The 23,337-nt window shown below is 39.0% G+C and overlaps 2 protein-coding genes across 3 annotated transcripts in view; one reads left to right on the forward strand and one right to left on the reverse strand.

Annotated features, from left to right (window-relative positions):
* LOC101848739 (sorting nexin-25) overlaps window positions 1-6,219 on the reverse strand; it is a gene marked incomplete in the record, with an annotated part of 21,280 nt that extends 15,061 nt beyond the window's left edge. Inside the window, 5 exon segments of the mRNA XM_013081035.2 lie at window positions 764-1,024; window positions 1,662-1,852; window positions 3,516-3,644; window positions 4,267-4,424; window positions 5,660-6,219. Of these exon segments, the coding sequence (XP_012936489.1) occupies window positions 764-1,024; window positions 1,662-1,852; window positions 3,516-3,644; window positions 4,267-4,424; window positions 5,660-5,881 (961 nt within the window).
* Window positions 6,220-7,331: 1,112 nt separating this feature from the next.
* Window positions 7,332-22,891, forward strand: LOC101862259 (protein VAPYRIN). 2 transcript variants are annotated; one of them, XM_005095718.3, is made up of 6 exons: window positions 7,333-7,977; window positions 15,211-15,366; window positions 16,718-16,809; window positions 17,586-18,031; window positions 18,647-18,763; window positions 20,991-22,891. In XM_005095718.3, the coding sequence occupies exons 1-6, from the start codon at window positions 7,726-7,728 to the stop codon at window positions 21,110-21,112; spliced, it is 1,185 nt and encodes a 394-aa protein (XP_005095775.1). In that variant the 5' UTR covers window positions 7,333-7,725; the 3' UTR covers window positions 21,113-22,891. The 2 variants fall into 2 exon arrangements, with proteins under 2 accessions (XP_012936490.1, XP_005095775.1); XM_013081036.2 differs by lacking the exon at window positions 18,647-18,763 and having other exon boundaries at window positions 7,332-7,977.
* Window positions 22,892-23,337: the final 446 nt, after the last annotated feature.

Below are 23,337 nucleotides of genomic sequence, written 5' to 3' on the forward strand. Positions count from 1 at the left end.
TGGAAGCCGAGAATGTTTCTGAGTGTTCTCAGAGGGTCTGCTGGGGTAATAATAGTTGTAAAGCGCATAGAGCATGCCCTTGAGCGTGGATATGCGCTATATAAATGCAATTATTAATTATTATTAATTTATGATGAGTAAACATGGGAGCAGCCCATACAACTGTTCCCAACAACCACACAAAAACTGTTGGTGTCGTAGACATACACATATATGTTAGGAAGACTTGAGTAGGTGCAAAAAATTTAGCGATGAGCCCTCACTATAATTCAACCACAATGAAATAAAGTATCTTATCAAAACTGAATTAAATATCATGCTAACCATTAACCAGAATTATCAAAAATATGAACCACATTATATTGTAAGCATAATTCCACAGTCTACAAAATAAATATCTCCAGGTTTCTAGATAAAGTCGACATTTGAATAACGACATAAAACGATACAACTTACAGAATAGTTTAGTTCTGTTTAGTACTTTCCTTCTAAGTTTTAGACTGAAAAATAACCGGTGCCCAAGTCATTGGTCCTATTTGAGCGTTCTCTTTCCCTTTAATTTTCTCAAACTTCAAAAACGACTTATGCGCTTGTGATATGACATTGGCAATATTTCAAAAAGTTGAGGATAAATCTTTTTTTTTGGTCCCTTGTTCTAATTTTATGGATGCCAGATCTTAGTTAGGTTTATGAATTAATGTGTCAGGATGATGATGATGACGTTGATGATTGAAGGTAAAACTGCTTTCAACAAAATAAATACCTGTGTTGAGACCTTGCTGCTTCTTGAGGTTGTTTATGGCCGAAGCCTGGAGGATCTCCGAGATAATGTTGTACCTCATCTGGCGTAAATCGCTGGGCGAGTCTGACGCCTTGATCATCTTCACAAAACCCTCGTACGTGGCTGAGTACATGTACGTTCTTTTGGTGTCGGCGTCCAGCTTTTCTCTGTAGGCCATATAGTCCAGGATTTTCAGATTGATGTAGTCGGGGTCACAGATCATGTCGATGGTTGGCCTCAGCACTAAGGGGGGGTAATATTTGTTTCTATTATTTTTGGTATTGCATCTCTGCACAAACAATTATAATACATTCGAACCTGCTCTGACGACCACTTGCATAAGAAAATCACCTGTACAAATGGCCACTTCCAACCACACCCCCATCCTTTTGTGAGTGTGTTGGTTTTTTCACACTTTAATAACATTGTGTAAGACATTCACCTTGTCAAACGGCCACTTTTTTCTTCAACAATGGCCCTCAGAGACAATTTTGAATTAACTTCAAGGAAAAGAACGTAATTTTACTTTGAAATCATTTAAAATTTTCACTTACGAGAGAGTAAATTTCTTTTAAAGATTACATTATGATTCAGAAGAAATATTGCAGGTAAGTTTTGGCACTTGGCTGTACAGTCTTTCTTTCAGTCGTCTGTCGAAATCTATACTCATCTTATTCAAATAGGAATCACATATCCTTTTAACAACAAAAAAACTGATTAAGTCACTGTACTGAATCCCAACATTTCCAAAAAGATATGAGCAAGCGCTAACAATATCATAGTCAGTCAAAGAGATAGGCTTTTCACTTTATAAGCTTTTCTGTACAACTAAAAATTATGAACCCTTGAAAAGGATATTAAGAAAACAAAACTGTACTACCTGAGCCAGCGATAATCTCCCTCAGCAGATGCCGAATGGGAGCACACATGGCATACGGCCGTGACAAGAGAGTGATGAGTAGGGCGTCTGTCACTTTTCTCAAGCACTCCAGCTCTCTCTCTTCATCCCTCAGCCAGAAGTGCAGCATAAATTTGTTGGTTTCTTCCTCAGACTTGTCAGCATTGGGATCCCTGTGGGTAGGTAGGAAGGTGGGTAGGTAGGTAAGTAGGCAGGTAGGAAGGTGGGTAGGTGGGTAGGTAGATAGGTAAGTAGGTAGGTAGGTAGGAAGGTGGTTAGGTGGGTAGGTGGGTAAGTAGGTAGGTAGGGAGGTGGGTAGGTGGGTGGGTAGGTAAGTAGGTAGGTAGGTGGATAGGTGGGTAGGTAGGGAGGGAGTAGGTGGGTAGGTAGGTAAGTAGGTAGGTAGGAAGGTGGGTAGGCAGGTGGATAGGTGGGTAGGTAGGTAAGTAGGTAGGTAAGAAGGTGAGTAGTTGGGTAGGTAGGTAAGTAGGTAGGGAAGTGGGTAGGTGGGTAGGTAGGTAGGTAGGTAGGTAGGTAATTAAGTAGGTAGGTAGGCAGGTGGATAGGTGGGTAGGTGGGTAAGTAGGGAGGTAGGAAGGTGAGTAGTTGGGTAGGTAAGTAGGTAGGTAGGTAGGTAGGTAAGTAGGTGGGTAGGTAGGTAAGTGGATAGGTAGGTAGGTATGTAGGTAAATAGGTAGGTAGGGAGGTGGATAGGTAGGTAAGTAGGTAAGTAGGAAGGTGGGTAGGTAGGTAAGTAGGTAGGTAGGAAGGTGGGTAGTTGGGTAGGTAAGTAAGTAGGTAGGTAGGGAGGTGGGTAGGGGGGTAGATAGGTATGTAGGTAGGTAGGTAGGTGGGTAGGTGGATAGGTGGGTATGTAGGTAAGTAGGTAGGTGGGTAGGTAGGTAAGTAGGTAGGTAGGAAGGTGGGCAGGTGGGTAGGTAGGTAAGTAGGTAGGTAGGTAGGTGAATAGGTGGGTAGGTAGGTAAGTAGGTAGGTATGGGTGTGTTTTATTCAGTGTTTACGGCAAATGACCCACATCACATAAAATATCAATATTTTACATAAGACATGATAAGAAACTTCCATGAAAACAGCATAAATCATTTATAAATGACATGCATATTAATGGATCCCTGTAACACATATATAAGTGTAACCAGGATTATGGGAAAGACTGCACATATTTTTTTCTTCAAACGTTCTCTTTAAAAGAAAAGAATCTCTCTGAAAAAAAGGAAAGCAAAAGTTCATCAAAAGCTTATATTCCCTCTTACATTCACTGCCTCTAAAAAAACATTATTCACGCTTGATGTGGCCCTGTCTTTTGAAGTAACGTCAAGATAACATCCACTCAAAATAAGAAGAAGAAACAAAAATTAAGAAGGATATCAAGTTAAGTTACCTAAAAACTTAAGACTTACAGTTTCGATGCATGAGAAAGAAATGACGGAATATATTTCATCGGCACCGAAAGCCACATGGGTGAATCACTTAAAGAACATTGATATTTCCAATGCTGGTTATGATGAATTACTTGCACGCAACACTTTACACCCCGATAATCTCCAATCACAAATTTATTACAATTAAAATCTGTTTACTTTCGTGAAAACAGCATAAATCATAAATGACATGCCTATCAATGGATCCCTGTAACACATTATAAGTGTAACCAGGAGAATGGGAAAGACTAGAAATATTGACATGATACAATAAAGCATGTCTTATTCTTTTTTTAAAAACTACTTTAACTTCAAAATCCAAACAATATAAAAAAACCTCTATCTAACAGTCACTTTGCCTTTTATGAATAGAATTGCTAGTGAAACCCATTACCTTTTGGCGATACGTATACTTCTGAAGTGTTGGTGAAGGCAGTCCAGAACATCCTGGGAGAGGAACTTGACCAGATCAACTTCTGACAACCTCCGACTGACTAGGTCAACCACATTCCACATCTCCATCCTGGACGATATTAGTGAGACGATATCATTCAGTTGTTAATCTTACACCATGCAACAATACAAGTTTTCCAAGTGTATTCTTTAGTAATATAATGTGCAATCAAGAGTAACTGACAAGGGGAAATTTTAGTCCTAGAATATAATCTAGAACTAGAGTTGCCCAGTACAATGCCAAAATTAGCAAAAACAAAAATTGGCCATGTCATGCAGTCAACCTACAATTACACAAACAAGACTTGGAATCAAATTATTTGTGACAATGAAAAATCAGGTGAAAATGGTGAAATGATCAGAAATGGTAACATTTAACAACACCTCTATCAACACTCTATTAGAAGGCAGGACCTTTGAGTTTTACTGTCCACCTCCGAAAGGACCAGAAAAATCAGGAACTCCAAGCCCTATATTGTATACCATTTAAAGATGTCAACATGATTATACCAAATCAATGTTCAGCCTCCAATCAACCAGAATGAATCAAGGATCACAACTTGAGAGCACTTAAAGTTCAAACTAAAAATACACAATAAAAGCTATTCCAGCTAGAACTACATTAATAATTTTATTAAGAAAAATAAAAAGTACAAAGTTACTTTCCAAAGAGAGACTTCAATGTGACTTACTGTGCATACTTGATGAAAGTCTTATCCTGTGTTAGAGGTTCATACCAGGTTAATATGGAATGTCTCGAGACAAGATCAAGGACTTCCTGTATCGCATTGTCCAGACTGCGAGAAATGACAACTTTCCTGGGCTGTTCTCTGTGAGTTGCTTCCAATTCCTGACAAAAAATCACCACATGCACAGTGAAAAGGCATTTTCCAGTAGGCCTACACCAACATGAATCAAAATATATTCCATGAACTTTACAAAAAAGCAAAATTAACCTTGAACATCTTTCATAGAGCAGCATCATAAAATTTTTAAGTTACTAGTCTTTCATAAATGATGACTGATTCAGATTCTATAATTTGAAATAGAAGTATAAATATTTAATGAATTCTAAACAGCTCCCAACTGTTTTGTTTAGACAGACATGGAACTTTATGTATTGCCCCACAGCTCCATCACCGAGGAATATCGCTGTTTTGTTCATTCATCAAAGTTTGTGGCTGTCAGGTGCAGTTCATCCATAGAGCATGGACGTGTAGTGCAGCCCAAAATATAATGTTTTATTACGTAAAGCACCCACAAATATAAAATAAAAGAAGCCAGCAACAAACACCAGCAAATATTTTATCATAGCAATACAAATGCTGGGCTGGCGCTTTTACGGTCATTACTGTGTCTATAGCGAAGTAAAACATATATATGCCATGCCAATGTCCACGAGATCTAAACATAACAGGATATTCAGCAGCGGTAATCTGACCTGAAAAAAGCTCTTTGGGATAACTAAAAAGCAATGACACTCAAAGCGAGTTTGGCAGTACATTAATTTCATAAAATACTAAAAATAAACGCAATAGAGTACATATTACATTTTTCTCTTATACTAAATTTAATATTATGTGAGCCCTAGACAATCATGTCACAATCCATCAGAGTGGAATTGGATCGGTTCATTGTCTTGCAACTATTTAATTAGGTCTATATTGCAGTGGTGAAAGTTATTTTGAACTTGTGTTCAGTTCCAATGCCAGATGAACGAAATTGATTTCTTTAAAATTAGCTCTTTAAAGAAGGCCTACTTATTTTAAATTAAATTTAGTTCTCTAAGAAATCAAAGTGGCAAATAAAAAGAATGAAAGTAAAGCATTAGAAAAAGTCCTCACCAACCCTAAGATCTTAAATTCATGCACCATTCCATTTAATCTTCAACATGCGATAGCTTGTGCACGCCCACTTTTTATCCCCAATGAGCCGCCCCTGGCCTGTTGAGTTTAAACTAAGGCAGGAATTTGCCTTTTAAACTTAAGTGGACATAGACAGCTCACAGCTACTGAATTTACAGTTTTTAAAAAAATGATGATTCAGACAAACATTAATACACACCCAAAATATGTTGAAACTCACCAGCATCTTCTGAATGATGATTTTTATGGCACTTTTTTGTTTTGCATTCACAGGAGGTTTGTAATCCTTCCCACAGACAAGGTTCCACTGCACGGCATAATAAAAGCCGAGGCATGCAACGGCTATATGGGCAACAAGCCAAAACAAAGTCCAAAACCATCCAGTGAGATAGGCAGCCGAAGCCACAGCAAAAACGACCGATCCAGCAATCAGAAGCATCATCGTGTTGAGCTTGACTTGGGCTGAGAATGAAAATGAAGATCGCAACAGAAAATTCAGATTGGCAGATCGGGATTAAGTCGAGATTCACATTCCAATGTCATTGTTTTTTTCCATATTCTTCTGACTGTTGAAAGAAGGCACTCGGTTGTACTGCTCGAATGGAGAACAAGATCAATATGGAGAAAGAAATTCTTCAAACTGCCATCAGGAGAAGTACGCTTGCGATCTGTACTAATCTGTAGCAGCAGAGCAAGTTGAGAGGAAAATGTAAACACCAAGGACCTATACATTACCTACCTAAATTGCAAGGTAAGGGGAGGTAACACCAGTACCTATGTACCCGGAAGTGCATAGAGGCAGGCAGCAAACACATTTTACCATTGTCAATGACGGGGCAGGTATAATCGTTTGTTGTTTTGTTTTCTTGGCCAAAGAATTACGTACTTTATTACTGTTAGTTATTTTTTAAAATTTACTTAAAATTGAGACTTGGACTGTCTTTTACTTTTGTAAAAAAAAATTGTTTCACTGCCTGATTATGGCAATCACAGCTTTGCTTAACTCAAGGAGTTTACAGTAAGTTCTAAACTCCTTGGCTTAACCCCTCTTTAAACCTTGTCTACATTCGCTATTGCCTCCAGCAATTTTTGAATACACTACTTTTCTTCGTAAAATAATTGATAAATTGCTGGAGTAATGTTTTTTCTGTTGTTTTCTTTACATAGGGGGGAGGGGGGGCAGAGGTTTACATATGAGGCCTGCGCAAATCATAGACTGTTTTATATAAAGCCTCCCTCACTAGGAAAAAATCTTCACCTTTGAGAAAGCATTTTCGTATCGACTTGATCCGATCAGCATACATCTTTTTTAAAGGGCTAAATTGGATTGGGAACATTTTCATTTAATTAAGAGGAGCATCTTCCCTTCTTCTCGTCTCTAAGGTTCGATCATTAGTCTGGTCTAGAAAGTATGTATGGTATGAACTCGATTAGACCTCTGACTAACATATGGAACTATCAGACTCATTGGGTATCACCTTTCCTCTCACCACCAACAAGCCTGCCCGATTCCAAAATCTGGAATCATTTTTTTATTTCCCAACACACTAATGTTATCAATCTACTCATATGTCTATAATACTTGTCCGGAAGCAGTAAATAATATTCCTTAGGCGTTGGAGAGCAAGTAAAGAAATAAAAGCATACTAAATGATGAATGCACACAAGGACCAGGAAGTAATAATAAATAAAAATTTGTTTTCCTTTTTCTTTTTCATACACATTGAATCTAGCATCATTCAGAATTAAATATTAAACTGCAAAAATTCTTTGAGATGGATGACCTTAACATGTGCATAAACTCCTTTTTTGAAAGTTAATTAATGTTTCAAGCATATATAATTTAGTATGTCCTTCGCCTCAGGGAAATCCCAAAGTGATCATTATGCCAAGTTGGACTTGATTTCTTTTGGCAGGTGGTATCAGAGAGTGTATAATTCATAAACTTTATGGTAGTACAAACAAATGGTCAGGACAGGATCTTTGCTTTGACGAGCTTTACGAAGATCATTACAGATGTTCTCAATGTTCACGTTACTAAAATTAAACAGTTGTAGATTGCAATAAATATTCAAGGTGTAGCTTTGGAACGTAAGTCTGTTTAATTTACTGAAAGAAGGAAACCTGGCTCTTCCCACGCTTGCAAACAAAAACAGCTGAAGAATCAAATCGTACAAAGACCGCCGGCACATGCTTGTTGGAGTCACAGCAACATTGTATCTGCAACTGAAACCGACAATTTCTCTGAGTGTTATTGTTTATTCGATTCAATTTGTCTTTTTCTAAATGGATATGAATTTCGAGAAGAAACCCCCGGGCCTGTTGGACGTGATAAGTCAGAAGCTGCTCTCTCAAACTCCACTACACTTCGCATGTTACAATGGAGATGAACAACTGTTGGAAACCTTGATCGGAAGAGCATTTTTGTACAACAACAATGACGGCGAGGCAGCTGAAGCTTGTGTCAGTTCTTGGGTTTCAGAAGAAGATGGCATCAATGGTTGGACACCAGCTCACTGGGCGGCGTTCTATGGGCAGGTGCGTTGTTTTGAAGGAGATAATGATATTATAACGAAGTGGCTAGCCGTGCCGTACTTAGAAGAAGTAGTTTAACTTAGATTCTAGCTAGGACTTAGGAGGTAGATATCTAGTCTAGGTATGGCTAGCCTAGACTAGAGAGTACTTAGATCTAGATTTGGCCCTATCGACTCAAACCTGTTGAGTACACAGGTCTCATTAGATCTAGATCTAGTAATTATTCAGGCGAAGTGGCTAGGCTAGACTGAGAGTCTAGCCGTACTTAAGTACGGCTAGACTGCCAGTCTAGCCGTACTTAGATCTAGGTTTGGCCCTATCGACTCAAGCCTGTTAAGTACACAGGTCTCATTAGATCTAGATCTAGTAATTATTCTGGTTCAAATACATGCAAGTCAGTAAGGCACCTTTGATTTGTTGTCTGAAATACAAATACTTTAGGCATTGCAAACTAAAAATTTCATTTACAATTCAGCCATCAATATTAAGTACGGCTAGCCTGACAGTCTAGCCGTCCTTAAGTACGGCTAGCCTGGCTGTCTACCCGTACTTAAGTACGGCTAGACAAGAAGTGCCAGTCTAGCCGTACTTATCTTAGGCCCTATTTACATTAGAAAACAGGAGGTTTAAAATAATGCACTGTCATTAAGGCACCTGGTTTCGTCTCAAATACAAATACTTTAGGTACTGTACACTAAAAATGTATATATTTACAATTCAGTAGGCCTATTTTTTGTAAATGGTCAGTCTAGCCATCATATTAAGAATAAGTACGGCTAGACTGCGAGTCTAGCCGTACATAAGTACGGCTAGACTGCCAGTCTAGCCGTCATTAAGTACGGCTAGCCTCTTCCTTATTCAGGTTTAAATAAGCGAAGTGACTATTTCTCCGAACGTTCGGAGAAATAGTGCCGATCTTTATTTCTCCGAACAGTTTCCGGCTTCCGGTCTCATGATTTTTTGCCTATTTATTGCGAGAGTTCAGCGCCAACTTTCATTCTGCCTCTGGTCTGGGAAGGAACACCGCATGGCAAGCCCACCTACATACAACCTTCAGTAGTAACACCCAGCACACACCCACCACCATCATGCACATGTACCCTCAAACTTATACACACACTAACTAAACATGATCAGTGGGCAACTTTTGAACGTATGACGAGCTGAGTTGTGGATGGAGAGACAGTGTGAGTGACAGAGCGGGTGAAAGGTAGAATTTACGAGTGTATCCACATGCGACAGCAACTATAAGACGACGACACCGACCCCCCTGGCCTGGTCCACAGCTCACGAACGAAAGGAATTCAGTTAAGGCAGTGTTTTGCCTATATTATTGTCCATGGTTCGCAGGGTGCAAGGGAATGAGTGAGATTTTCTTTGTGTGTGCGTGCCTGGAGGGAGGGGATGGGGTGTGAAAGTCATGAGGACGGGGATGAGCCGCGGGAGAGAACACGGGAATTGAATGAATGAGTGAAACTGAAAGAGAGGAATTTATTAACGACTCATGAGCACTGGAGTGAATGGATCCTGTGTTTCTATTTTTGTATACACTTTTTGAACTGTTACTGAATAAAGGCTGAAATACAGCCCGAAAAACACACACTCATCACTCTCCACTTACACACTACCACTAGATCTACCACACACAGACACACACGCACATGCATAGACACACACACTATCACTAAGGAGCAAATTTTTGGGTCTATATCTATTTCAATTTTCAAGAGCTAGTCTACAGATTTTTAGATGAGTGTAAAAACGTGAAAAAGAAAGGTTTCACAGCAGAATTAAATAAAAATTAGTCGAACAGCCCATAAACAACCACAAAAATTAACAAAAATAAGGGTGTGTGTCAACCTGTCTGAAGAAAATTGCCTGTTTTAACCTTAAAAGTGCGTACATTTTTTTTTTAAGTACAGGATATTACAAAGTATGGAATCACACACATTAAGTAAGGCGCCTGCCAGTGTCAGTACGTGTTATCGGTTATTATATATACATCATGTATATATTTAGAATCTAATGAAGGTAGGAGCATCAAATTAAATGACGTTACACTATGCAACATTCCCCCCCCTTTCCCCAACAAAAACAAAATTGATAGAAAAACAACACATCAGAACAATTACAATCTTAGAAAAAAAATTACACACTAACAAAATAAAACACCACAAAGTCAAAGAGGGAAAAAATAAAAGTAACTCTAACGTATTCAACAAATCAACGTGGTGACAACAAGTGAGAAAGAGACTAAGTGAAGCTAAGTGAACTTTTTTCAAAAGAATAGAGGTTCGGTTTCTTTCTTTTTTTTTTTTTTGATTTGACTTTTATTCCCCGACCAAAAAATGCCAAAATATCGAGCCACGATTGATTAGTCGCGGCCGCGACAAACGCAGAATCTAGTTCTATGTGTCGTTATCAATAACCCTCCGTAGATCTAGATCTAGACAGCACACGAGTGAACACAACACATTAAGTTTAAGAGCAGCACCCTTCATAGGCAACACGTCATATCTGTAGCGAAAAACTGTTTGGAACTGTAGCATTTCTTTATATAAATATTTACTACGGACATTTTTTGGACCGATTGAACCATATTGTATACGAACAATCTTTGGTAGGCCTATACTCTATTTAATATCCTAAATTTGCGGGAAAGGATGTGATTTCAGAGTGTTCGGAGAAATAGTGCCCAGCTTTATTTTCCCGAACGTTCTGAGAAATAGTGCCCAGCTTTATTTTCCCGAACGTTCGGAGAAATAGTGCCCAGCTTTATTTTCCCGAACGTTCGGAGAAATAGTGCCCAGCTTTATTTTCCCGAACGTTCGGAGAAATAGTGCCCAGCTTTATTTTCCCGAACGTTCGGAGAGATAGTGCCGGCCTTAAATAAGAGGCCACCTCTATTCTCACCCCGGATGAGAATAGCGCGGGGGAGCCTTTTGGCTATTCTCACCCAGTGTGCGTTCACCGTTATAGCCTTGCATGATTTTTTTTGATAATGCATGCTTTTATAATCATGAGGGGGGTTTCAGGGGGTCTCCCCCTGACGTGCGAGTACATTATAGCTGTGTAGTAGGTCGGGGGGGGGTTCCGGGGGGGTCTCCCCCCTGAAATAAAGTGCCGTAACATCTAAACTAACCATTTGCGACGTTTTCCAGTGCCAAATATTTTGGGTACTGCAAACTAAAAATTTATTTACAATTCAGTAAGCCCTTTTTATGGTCAGTCTTGCCATCATGTTAAGACTAAAAATGTGTATGGCTAGCCTCTTCCATGATATAATGGGTGTAGGTAGGGAGTCTCAGTCTCCTCAGCCTCAATCAGTCAGAGTGGTTACCAAGGCATCCAAAATTTAAGGAAGGAAGTGGGTGAGAATAACCTATAAATACGTGTCTCGCTATTCTCACCCCCTCCCTTGTTTTAACGGAAATAACCCAATAGGGATCAGGGCTGAGGTTACCAGGGCTGATGCTCCACAGGATCGTGTTGGTGTCCGAATAGATTTTAGATAATCTAGACATAGATGTAGTCACAGTCAGGGTTGTCAGATTGGAGCCAAATCCCAGAAATTTGTCTTTTTTGGATTGCATCTGGCCCTGAGAATTTCTTTTGGCTCTCTGGCTCTTTTTTGGCTTCAAACTCCAAATGTTCAAGAAGAAGGGAACAGAACAGGCAAGAACGACAACAAAAAAAGAGAAGTGAAGAAAAGAGCTTGGATTGCTTAAAATAAAATTATTAAACTAGTTAACATGATTTAACACCCTCGCCCATTTGGTCTGAATAATTTATAACCCTTCAACGGTCATGCAAGAGCATAAATTTTAATAGTCTCATGCTCGTGTCTCGTTACGTTCATACGCGCTCTCCGTTCCTTGACCATAATTTATTGTGTGCAGGTAGAGAGGCCTGCAATCGTAAGTGTAAACAACTAATGGTCCGGCCGGCGTCAGGTTTCACATCCCGCGCAGTAGCGTCGGTAGTGAGACATATTTTTTACTGGAGAGGCGAAAAATGTTTTTACATTACAATTATTATTCTATTTGTTGTTCATTAAAGATTTAATTTAGCAAAGATCTAACGGTTTCAAAAGTCTGCATCATAATTTTCCATATATATCCAAGATCCCGACTTAATTCTGTAAGAGCGTTCTTTCAACTCATGTCATGGGATGGAACGCTTCAAGCAGGCCGGACTATTATTATTTGCCTGTGGCTAGTTTATGTGCGCCTAAGGGTAGCTTATTATGTGAAGTGGAGGGCCGTACGCATAGCCTCAATGCTATGCGTACGGGAGGGCCGGGTTTTTTTTTATAGATCTAGTTCACGATCGATGTCCGGAAGGGGTGTGGGGGGGGGTGAGAATAGAGGGTCATGAGTTATTCTCACCAAGGGTGACAATATAGGTGGCCCCAAAATAAATCGTTAGTTCCTGTCAGAGACGGCTAATACTGAGACGGTGCAATCCTTCTTCGGCCTTTGTGCATTGTCGGAGAATCGAGGTCAGTGGCGGGCGCACGCTGCTCTGCGTAGTAATGAGATCACACAACACACGCAGTGCAGTGTTACTAAAATATGCGCTGTGCTGTGACTAGTTTATAGATCTAGATCTAGTTGGCCCCATAGTAGTAGTAGTCATGTATAAAGATACTTTTGAATAAATCTAGCCTCAATTGTTCTGGAAATATATGAACGAGTTAAGACAAATTGATACAAACTGCTGTGCCAAGTTTAGGTTACATTGATTCACCCGTTAAAATGAAATTTGAGGATAAGTTGCGCCATGAATTTTTAACTGCACTATAAAGATCATCGTGCAGTCTGACGTTAATTAATACACTGACTCATAGTCCACTGTCTGGCATTTGTAGGAATCGCCTTTGATTTAAATTTCGTTTGGTTCCTGGAGCATTTTCAATGTGAGATTCTGTCTAATCTTGTGCGCTTTGTTCATCAAAGGCTTCAACTTCAAGTGTGCGTGGGTTTTTTTTAAACAGCTTCAAACAAAGCAACTTCCACAAGTTTAAAACTAGGCTTTTTAAACTGTTTCCTCTGGCTAATGAGGGTCGGGTGCCTTGCATGGGAAGATGAGGAATCTTCTAATCCCTGTGCAGTCCTTGCAGTCTGTTGTATTGTAAAGTTTCTCCAAATGTATCCACTTTCGTTGAAAATTGCCTTTTTTAAGTGCATTGCATCTTTTAAAATTATATTGTGAAATTTAACTACATCTAAATTAGCAATGTGTCTGGATTGTTTATCAAGGTCTGCTGGAATTGCAATTTTGTTTGACTGTTCTTACTCTTGAGAGTTATCAAGGGTTAGGGTTAGGCTAGGGTGAAGAGGGTAAAATCAATGCAATTATTGTCATTTAAAGACGAGAACTGGGTTTTATCCAAATATTTTCGGAGATATATTTACTTGAACACCGGTTTTTAAACATCGAATCCCTTTAAAAACATACGGTCATCTTAATGGAAATCTGACCAATACGGGGAAACCTTTCTTTTTTGTTTTGAATTTCCTTGAGTGACATTTTAGTATAATTTATTATTATAAAAGCATTTCATTGTACAGTAGTCTGGTGAACTAAGTAATAAAATTATATCACGATGAGTGGAAAAAGTAGCTCCTTGCTCAAGTTCTTTAATAATTTGCTGTTACCATGGCTGCCCCCTGTGTGAATTTATTAGAAGGGTTTAGATGACACCCTCCAATGAGTCTTTTGTTTGCACTGTACGTCACAGTCAGTGAGTACTCTAGTAGGCCCACAGTGTAGCAGTGCATTGGACTGGACTAAGTTACCCTTGGTAAAAACAGTAGTTTGTTAGTAGTACTTGTTTTACCTTTAGAAAAGATCATAATGAGGAGAGAATTTACCTGTGTCTGTATTTCAGAGTTTACCCAATGTATGAACTCTACATGACATGAATTAATCAATTGTAGAGCGAGTCGTTAAAGTCATCAGAAAGAGAGAGGGGATTGTTGGACAGGAGGACTAGGGTGGAATTGCCTTGGTCGCTTATGAACATCTGACATAGTTTCTTTCTAGTTAGTATGAATTCACAATTTACTTACTTTTAAAGGTATCGAAGGAGGAAAATTAGTCACTATAGGGAACTGTTCTCATCAACTGGTTTTTTAGATTTGGGTCCTTGGTGTACTTTAAATATATTGCTTTTACTTTTGTGTCAAGTATATTATATTATAAAAAGAGATTTGTACAGGGAACTATAATTTTGATGCCTTGATGAACTCATCTACTTTGAACTCCCGATATGAATGAATACTTAGCATACCCCTCGGGTGTGGGTGGTTGATGGGTGCTCTGGTGTGGTTTGCTTCTTCTTTCCTATGAAAAATCTATCGTCCTTATCTCCCCTTCTTCTTTTTTATGTTTGTTACTCTCTTGTAACACCTCTAATCTTCTGGCGCTCATATGACCTTATCACAGTTGCGATCGCCGTAAAACCTCTACTAAAACTAAACTAAACTAATACCCCTCGGGGCAGTGCCACTGACTGAAGTGTCTTTAGGCTATTCCCAAAGGGGGGGACATTTCTCATTCAAGCATAGTAGAATTGTAAATGGGCTGAGTCATGTCACGTTCATAACTGTGCCTGATCTACAACAGGGAACTGCTGCTTTTTCTTTTCTGATCCTTACTATTGTCATTTTCCTCTACTTCTTTTGTATGTTTGTCACTCTCTTGTGACCTGCTATTTCCAGGGTGCCTCGATAGTCGAAGTAGACTTTGTGCTGTTGAAGCTAGGGAGGTGAGCAGTCTAAGTCTGATTCCCTGAAAAGACTTCTCTGTTGACACCCACCCCTTGGCGTTCAAATGACCTTATAGTTGCGAGCGCGGTAAAACCCCCACTATTTTTTTTTTAAAATACTTAGCATCTGTCATTTGGACTCTAAATTTCTTTCCAAAGTTTTGATTTTGCAGGAAAGAACAAAAGGGGCTTGAAAATAGGAACCAGATTTCTATCTGAAACTATCATTGTATCTCTTGACAATTGAACGTTGTGGTCCCTCTTACTGTTACAACCGCTAATAGACATAGTTATAGTTATAGTGATTAAGTCTGCATTTTACTTGTTGTGGCTGACAATTTGAAGAAATATCATTGACACTTGGTTTTAACAGCGATATTTTTGTAGTAAAAGCTACCTTTTATAAATAGTATCCTTTGTGTCATCCAATGCCATTTCTAACAAATTTCATAAATGATTTACAGCTGAAGTGCCTCATGAAGTTACATGTCAAACCAAACCTTGGGTTTGACACAGCGACTCATAGATCCAACACAAGTCCTCTGCATTTGGCAGCCCAGACTGGTGCTGTGCTGTGCCTGAAATGGCTCTTGCAATGCGGTGCTTCCAAGAACAGACAGGTGAGAGTTCAAATTTATCAAAGTTTATTGCTGTGGTACCTCTTTTCAACTTGTTAGTCCAGTTTTGCTTGACTACGCAATTTAATGGTTTAAAACTCTTGTCAGTACATGACTGTATCAGGCAAGGCTGAAATTGTGATTATATTATACGGTTTTTAATTACAAATGAATCGGGGGGAACAAATTTCCAGAGCAAAGGAAGTTTGAAGAGCAGACCTGCAATGTGCTCCAATGCCTTCCGAATTAATTTTTTTTTACAATGGCTATGAAAGATATTTTGTACAATCTATATCCCAAGCCCATACTTATGCTCTGCCTCAAATTGTTAAAGGAGAAAAACAAAAATATATTTTGGATTAATTTGGCTGCTCCAAACTCAGTGATGTTTAATTGCTTCACACTGCATTTAAAATGAGTGTGTGGTCCACATGCAGACCCTTGTTCCCCGACTGACAGTCAACAGTTTTTCCAGTGCAGTGTTTTATAAGGAAATTTGCTAGCTTGCTTGGGAGGGGGGGGGGTAACACCCTTCTTGACAGAGAGAGCAAAATATATGGATATAATGAGCTGCCGGTTATTGCGTTGTTTTCAGAATGTCTGGGGTGGTATGGGTTGATCTGGAACAGCTGTTCCACTCGCACTGAAATTAGATCGCACTGAATCAGTGGTATGCAAATACAATGATTTGTAATTCTAATTCTTACATTGACTGTCCTAGTTATGACGAGCTGCTGGTATCTTCAGAGATGATTGATCTGTTTTGAAAGTGCCATTACAATTCACTTATTTAATTAGCGTAAAACTGACTGAAATGTTGACACTTTTTAGCAGGCAAAAATTGAAAAATGAAACTCACAAAATTAATGAGCTTTCACTAAGTAGTTCTTATCTGAATATTGTCACAGTGCTTAGTTTCTACATGGTTAAGCCCATACCTTTCAGCCCAGTGCATCCATTTTCTGCAAGTCATTCTTTTTTTTTTCCGCAATGAAAGTATTTTTCCAGGGGAAGGGGGTTGGTTCTACTTTCATTGTACTTTTGTAGTGTGGCTGTGTACTCAGTACTCTAGGATACTTTATGGTTTAAGAAAAGCTTTTTAGCTCAGGGAAAGAGAAGTAAAAATTGTCTTCTTCTTGCAATTCGGGCTACTCCCTGGTCAGTTTCTCACTTTCTCCTTGACTTGTCAAAGTGTCAGCCCATGGAAAGAGGTCAGCAATGACTACCATACTGTTTGCCAAGGGTGACTGGTAGGTGATCCATTAGTTTGTTTCTTGTTGTTTTTTTTGGGGGGGGGGCTGTTTGCCTATAACATTTGTCATAATTTAGTATTCTCATGCTCTGTACTCCACAGGACTTCATGGGAGAGACTGCGCTTCACAAAGCCTCCAAGGCTGGAAATGCTGACTCAGCTGCCATGTTAATCGCTCATGGCTGCTCACTGAAGTATGGTCTTCTTCTTTGGTGTCTGTAGTTTATTTTACAAGTTTCTAGTGTAAAGTGTTGCGGGCTTGCCTTAAGCTCAGTTGCTATCACTCCTGACTATGTTTCAAATCCTTTATGAAGTTGTTTTGGAAGTTTTTTTTAAGGCTTTCCACCTATGTTGCATAGTCCTATCCGAGAGATGTTAAATTCGGAGAACCAGCCTCTAAGGTGCACTAAATGTGTTGAAAGGGGCATTAAAAAATTGCATATATATATGTCTTGCATTCTTTGAGTATTATATCATTTTCAACACAGTGTGGCTTGTTTTAAAATATAATATGCAACTACTGATTTGTTGTTTGTTTGATACACAGAGATTTATAATTAGGTTTTGACTTTTAAAAGAACTATGTGATCAATGTCTCACCAACAAAACTGGTGTTCTCATTTTATCGTCCACACTTAAGCACACGCCTCAGCTTGTACTGTCTTCAAGATGAATATTGCAATACTGCCAATTTTAGTCTTTTGTGTGTCAATGGCTTATGACTTTTTATTGCTGCTTTTGTAGAGTTCTAAAGTATAAATGAAATGCTGTGGACGACTTTTTCTGAGTAATTGTTCTCATTAACTTTATGCTTCTTGTGTGATTTTTTTGCTTGATTTTGATTGAGTATGAGTTTTACCATTTACTCTGTTTTTATTTTTTAGATATTAAATTACATCAATTAAATTCATCAGTTTAGTTTTCCTGCTGTGTCAGATTCAACAGTACGTGCTTTCCTGTCCATCTGCAGCTTGAAAAACCATCGTGGCATGACTCCCGTTGAGTTGGCGGAGGAATCGGGCTACCATGCTCTGGCCCAGTACCTGAGGAGGGCATACGAACAGTCCGAGTATGGAGGAACTACCATCACTAGAGAGCCTCACTCTCTTCCCTTGTCGGAGCTGAATCCACCCACAGTGTGCACAAATCAGACAGGCGTACAGTTCGCGCCCTCTGATTCAGACAGACTGCACCCGTACATATCCATGAATGGAGAGGTTATCAACAACAGTGGTTCCCGCGCTGCTCCTCAGGACTCGATGGATCTCGGGGACTCAGAGATGCAGGACTCTGATAGACCTTCAATCCCTGAGTTTTTTCTGCATGGTGATAATAAGGCCAGTGGTTTTGGCGGAACAAAACGGTCATTTGACTCGGAAGACGACGATCTGAATTCAAATAAGCGTAGATGCTTCGGTGAGTATTCAGTGACTGTTCTTTTGTAGTTTTGCTTTATCCTTTAAATAACCTTAAAAGAGCAGATCAAATTAAGCTTGCAACTGAGTTTCTGGCTGATGTATTTCACAACTGTAAATGAAAAGATGTGTGGTAAATTGGTAAGTGCATCAGTAACGTCAGTAATTGTCTATGACAAGGGTGTTTCAGGCATCTTTACATGGGAATATTTAAGGCTCAGAAGCAGAGATTTTCACCAATTATTTTCCCACTCTTTCATGTTCCCGTTTTGCCGCAAAGGCAGATCTTTTGTACTTGATCATATCTGTGGGTCTGTGAAACAACAATCATCAAGCAAGACGTTGCTGCATGCAGGGACAGAGGAGGGAATAATGTTTTCTGACTGATATAAAAACTTTTTTTCTACCTAGCTCTGTTAAGGGTGTGCCATCTAAGAATGAAGACGAATATTGGTTCTTATTAGTAGAATGAATTGCTTTATGAAAGTTTATGAAAATCTTCTCTGCACAATGATGGGTTATAAGTACAGCACAATTTGTGATATTATATATTTGTAAAATGATGACAAAACTGTAAGGGAAATTTTTTGGTGACGGGAATTTGTGTTGTTTCCAGTCGCCGCCTCCCAGCAAACACATGAAGAACGGTACGGCAACTCGTCTAATAACAACATAATCTCGTCTTACAATGCGGTTTTAGCCATGAGGGTGGAACCATTGACCACTTACACAGGTAATCATTCACGGGCTGGGCATGTTGGCTTCCGTCGACAGTTTCTCGGTTGAAAGATTTGTTTCTGTAGATCAGTTTTGATGGATATTGTTGCAGTTACTTGAAAGCTTGTAGGATTAGTTGAGTGGTGTCCACATCTTTTTTTTTTCTTTATTCGTAATTATTACTATTTTATTTTGATTGTTTTCTTTTTTTTTCCCCTCTGCTTCTGCTTTAACATTATTTTTTAATGGCTGCCTTCATGTTTACGACGACCCATTGTTCCTCTCTGCGGTGTTATGCAAACCAGCATGTCTGAAAACAATGATGACGATTTTGATAAGGGAAATGTATATCCAGCTGGACTTTCTTTTGTTGAAGCAAAGATTTTTGTCCCATCAAAGTGTCCCTTTCTCTATCTTTTTTAATATTCTTTTTTTTTTTTTTTCGTCAAAAGTCTCACATCGCTATGCACCCGCCCCATATTCTGACTTGTCGAGTGTGAGATAGGACACATGACATCTTTGAAATAAGTTAAATGGTATTCTTGTTTTTAGTGGTTGGGGGGGGGGTTGTAAGATTATTTTAACGTTTTTATTGGGGAGGTGTTTGCATTGTATACTTTTATAGTTGTTAATTTTTTTCGTCTTATTATATAACTTCACTTTTATTTTATTTGTAGTGATGTGGTTGAATTTTTCATAGCTGGCGTGTGTCAGTGTCACTCCTGATTGTATTTGATTTCACTGCACCACTGATGATTTGTTGGGTTTTTTTCACTGGTCAATGCAGACCATGTGCAGAATTTGCCTTTATTCTAAGCAACCTCCCTCTTGTAGTTACATGTGCATGGTGATCCTAACTTCTTGTGCAGCCACAATCATTTTTTCAAAGAGAATTTTTTTTAAGGGAACCCATTTTTTAATTCTGCATCATGTTTCTTTATTATTTTGTAGTAAACTATTCTGAATTTAGTGTAAGCAGCCTTTCCGCCTTTCAGATGCTTGAGTGTGTAAGGAACGTACTTAGTTTTTCATCTTTTTCTAATCAAAGAGGTGCTCAAGCTTTCTTTCCGTCAGACTAAGAGTGAAAATGACTAAAAATCTTAAGTTCAAATGGTTGTACAGTTCAGGAACAACTCCTCATGATACATAAATCTGGGAAGCTCTCAGTTGTATGGGTGCAGTACCACATTATTGAAAAGTTTTTACCTTGAGATTGGGGGTTATTTTCACATGAAACTGCATCACTTCTTTTGCTTTGTCCCAGTATATTTTATTGGTTCTTTCTTGTTTCTGTTGGGGTTTTTTTGGTTTGTTTTTAGGATGTAATTTCATTTTCCTTGTTTTGAGGAGGGGGGGGGGGGGGGGCATTCAAGGCTTTGTTGTGCTTTGTCAAAGGCTCTGTACACACATAAGGGGCAGCAGCTGAGATCATTTGTTTGAACACGTAACACTGTGCGGCTGCTGTGTGTTGGCTATTGCTCACTTACTTACCATTTCTTCAGCCCCAATATTTTAATTTTTTGCCAACTCCCAATTGCTGTAAAGTAGTATTTGTGGATGCTCTAGTGCGGTTTGATCCTTCTTTCCTACCAAACATTTGCCATCCGTATCTCTCCCTCCCTTCTTTTTTTTTTTTGGTATTTGTTATTCTACTGTAACCTCTCTAATCTTGGATACTTTTATTTTTATAATTTTTTAAATAGATATATATAAACATATATACATACATGGTAAATGCAATGGTGACCTACCCTGCCTTTGGGTTCCCGTACACGTTATCCCGTCTTATGTATTCCCACATGGTTTGGAACTTTTGTGAAATAGAAGTTACACCTGGAAGCTATTTTACCCATGTTCGTCCCGTCGTACATGTGTTATCCCCTCAGGCGATAACACATTGTGGCTTAGTTTGGGTTCAGTAAGTTTTAATGCTGTCTTTTCTGTCATGTAGTTTGGTCTGCTGCTGTTGTTGTTAGTGGGTGGTTGGCGGGTGCTCTGGTGTGGTTTGCTCCTTCTTTCCTATCAAGCATCTATCGTCCTTATCTCGCCTTCTTTTTTATGTTAGTTACTCTCTTGTAACACCTCTAATTTTCTGGCGCTCATATGACCTTATGCTGTTGCGAGCGCCGTAAAACCTTTACTAAAACTAAAACAAAACAATTGTGTTGCAAGTGCCCTAAGACTATTACGAAAACTGTTGTTGTAATATATATATAACGGGTGTGTTTTGTTGCTTCCTCCAGGTGAAGCCCCAGGCAGCCCGGTCCTGCCCCAGTCCTCCGTGATGGACCATCAGGCGTCTCTGGTCGCCCAGCAGGGCTACGACAGCTCCTTCATGAACTCCATCGGATCTGCTTTCCACTGAGCTCCAAGATCAGGACCGTCCGTGTGCTGTGTGTTCTCCGTGCACTTTCCCCCTCATTGTAGCCAGCCACATACAGTATGGGTTCTGCTTTTCCTCCCCAGATGTTTGAGAATTTCTGAGCCTCAGGTTATTAGAACTTTGTGTGTGTGTGTTGAGGGGGGCCTTTGTGCAGTTATATTATTGTTTTTGCGTTTGAACCCGTTGTCGACCCATCTTTCTTATGCATTCCCATATGATTTGAAACTCTTGCAGAAAAGAAGCTATAACGGGTAACCCGTAAGCTGTCACACATTTGACCCATGCTCTTCCCGTACCTGTTATCTCCTCTGACAGTAACAAAAATGCATTGTGGCTTAGCTTTGAGATCATTAAGTTAATGCTGATGGCTGAAGATCGGACTCAAGTCTCCTTTCTCTGTCTGTCTAATGTTGCTTGTATTTTAAAAGCAATTATATGATTGTTGTTGTGTCAGGTTTATTCTCTCTTACTCTAAATATAATTGTCCTTTTTTATGTACAAAGTGTATTAAAAATTTTACTGCTTGTATATTACTCGTGATTTGTTAGTCCAGTATGCTGTCTCTTTTATCATGTGTATATATATATTACTGGTTCATCATACCATATATTTTGGGACAATCATATTGATGACAAGAATAGCAAGTCTACACAATAAAATAATTTTTTTTTAAATATATTCATTCCTTTTGATTTTATCCTTTTTTAAAAAATTTTTTAGCTTACGCTCGTACTTTAACTTTTTCTTTCCTCTCGTATTGTTAGACGTTGAGTGAGGGAATATACAATTTTCAGTCCAGGACTAGATAGATGGCTTGTGTTGTAGAGATATGTATTTCTGTTGGAGAACCTCTTTGACGCCATCCTGTCAAGTTTTTCATGGTCTCTCCCTACCGTTGTAGCCTGGTTCTCTTGCACTGAATGCTCATGCAGCTGGTTGATTGGGAGGGGGGGGGGGGCATTCTCATCAGGTGATCCAATCATGTAATTCTTTTGACATTCAAATATTTGCTCTATGACCCTATGATCGTTTTCATGTCAGTCAATTTACGGACAGTTTCATTCCTTATGCGGTTTTTCCTTGTGACTTGGAGTAGTCTTCTGAAGCATTTCACCTCGTAGACAATGATCATCCTTTAATAAGGCTTTACGGTGCTATGTGTGTAGCTGTCACATCTAGCATTGGTATTTCAGTGTTGGAGGGAATTTGCTGTTGATAGTTGCCTTTTCACTTTCATTGATAGGTATTTGTGGGTGACAATGGATCAGTTACTAACCCCCCCCCCCCCCCCCCCCGTATTTAAATTCCCCCTAGCACGTTTGAATTGTGTGTCCCGGCAGTGGGGATGTTCTGTTGGCCTGGGTTTCTACTGACTTTCATTTTTTTAAATTTTTTTTGGGGGGGCAATGCTGGTTCTCATTGGGTGTTCTTTACATCTTTCATTCAAGCCACTTGTGTGTACTTGCAAGCTGTTGTGGTGTGCTTTTAAAATGCTGTGGTCAGTGGGGAACAGGAGTTCTTTTGAGTTGTCATTATATGTATTTGCCTCAGTGAGAACTCAGTTCATATGTAATAAATAAAAGCGCAGAGAGCACACAGACTTTGAGAACTTGCCTGACAATATTGGAAGTCAGTCAGTGAGTTTTTTTTATGTTCTTATGACACAAAGAATTAACAAATGGCTTGGTTTCTTAAAACAATAAGTTGCCATTCCAAGTGAATTTTCTGTTGCAGGACACAAGAGTAAAGTAAAAAAAAAAACCCAGAGCTTTTGACTGAATGTGTTTAACTCACTGATAGTTACATAAACATTTTGTACAACTAGGACGGACAGACTTTGATGAGGTGTAATACATTTTGGTTCCTGCTTGAAATTTCTTTTCACATGCACTTTAGGGATCACCCGTTGGGAGCAAAGTGGTCAGTATTAAATGTGTTTCCTGCAGTTGTATGCTGATGCATAATAGATTCTATTATAAGTTTTTCATTCGGGATTAGTTTCTGTTTGTGTCTTCTACACACAATAATTGTAGAAGTTTTGGATTTGATTAGATTTTAAATATATGTTTGTACTGTTGATTTTGTTAAGTAAACATTTCTTGTCGACTGATTGTAAGGCTCATGACATAGTGTAATGAATTTTAGAAGATTGTTATGAGGTCTGAGAAACTGATTGTTAATGCCGACATTGAATGTTACCATTTTAT

This window comes from Aplysia californica, unplaced genomic scaffold (genome assembly GCF_000002075.1).
Source record: "Aplysia californica isolate F4 #8 unplaced genomic scaffold, AplCal3.0 scaffold00112, whole genome shotgun sequence".
Taxonomy (NCBI): Eukaryota; Metazoa; Mollusca; class Gastropoda; order Aplysiida; family Aplysiidae; genus Aplysia; species Aplysia californica.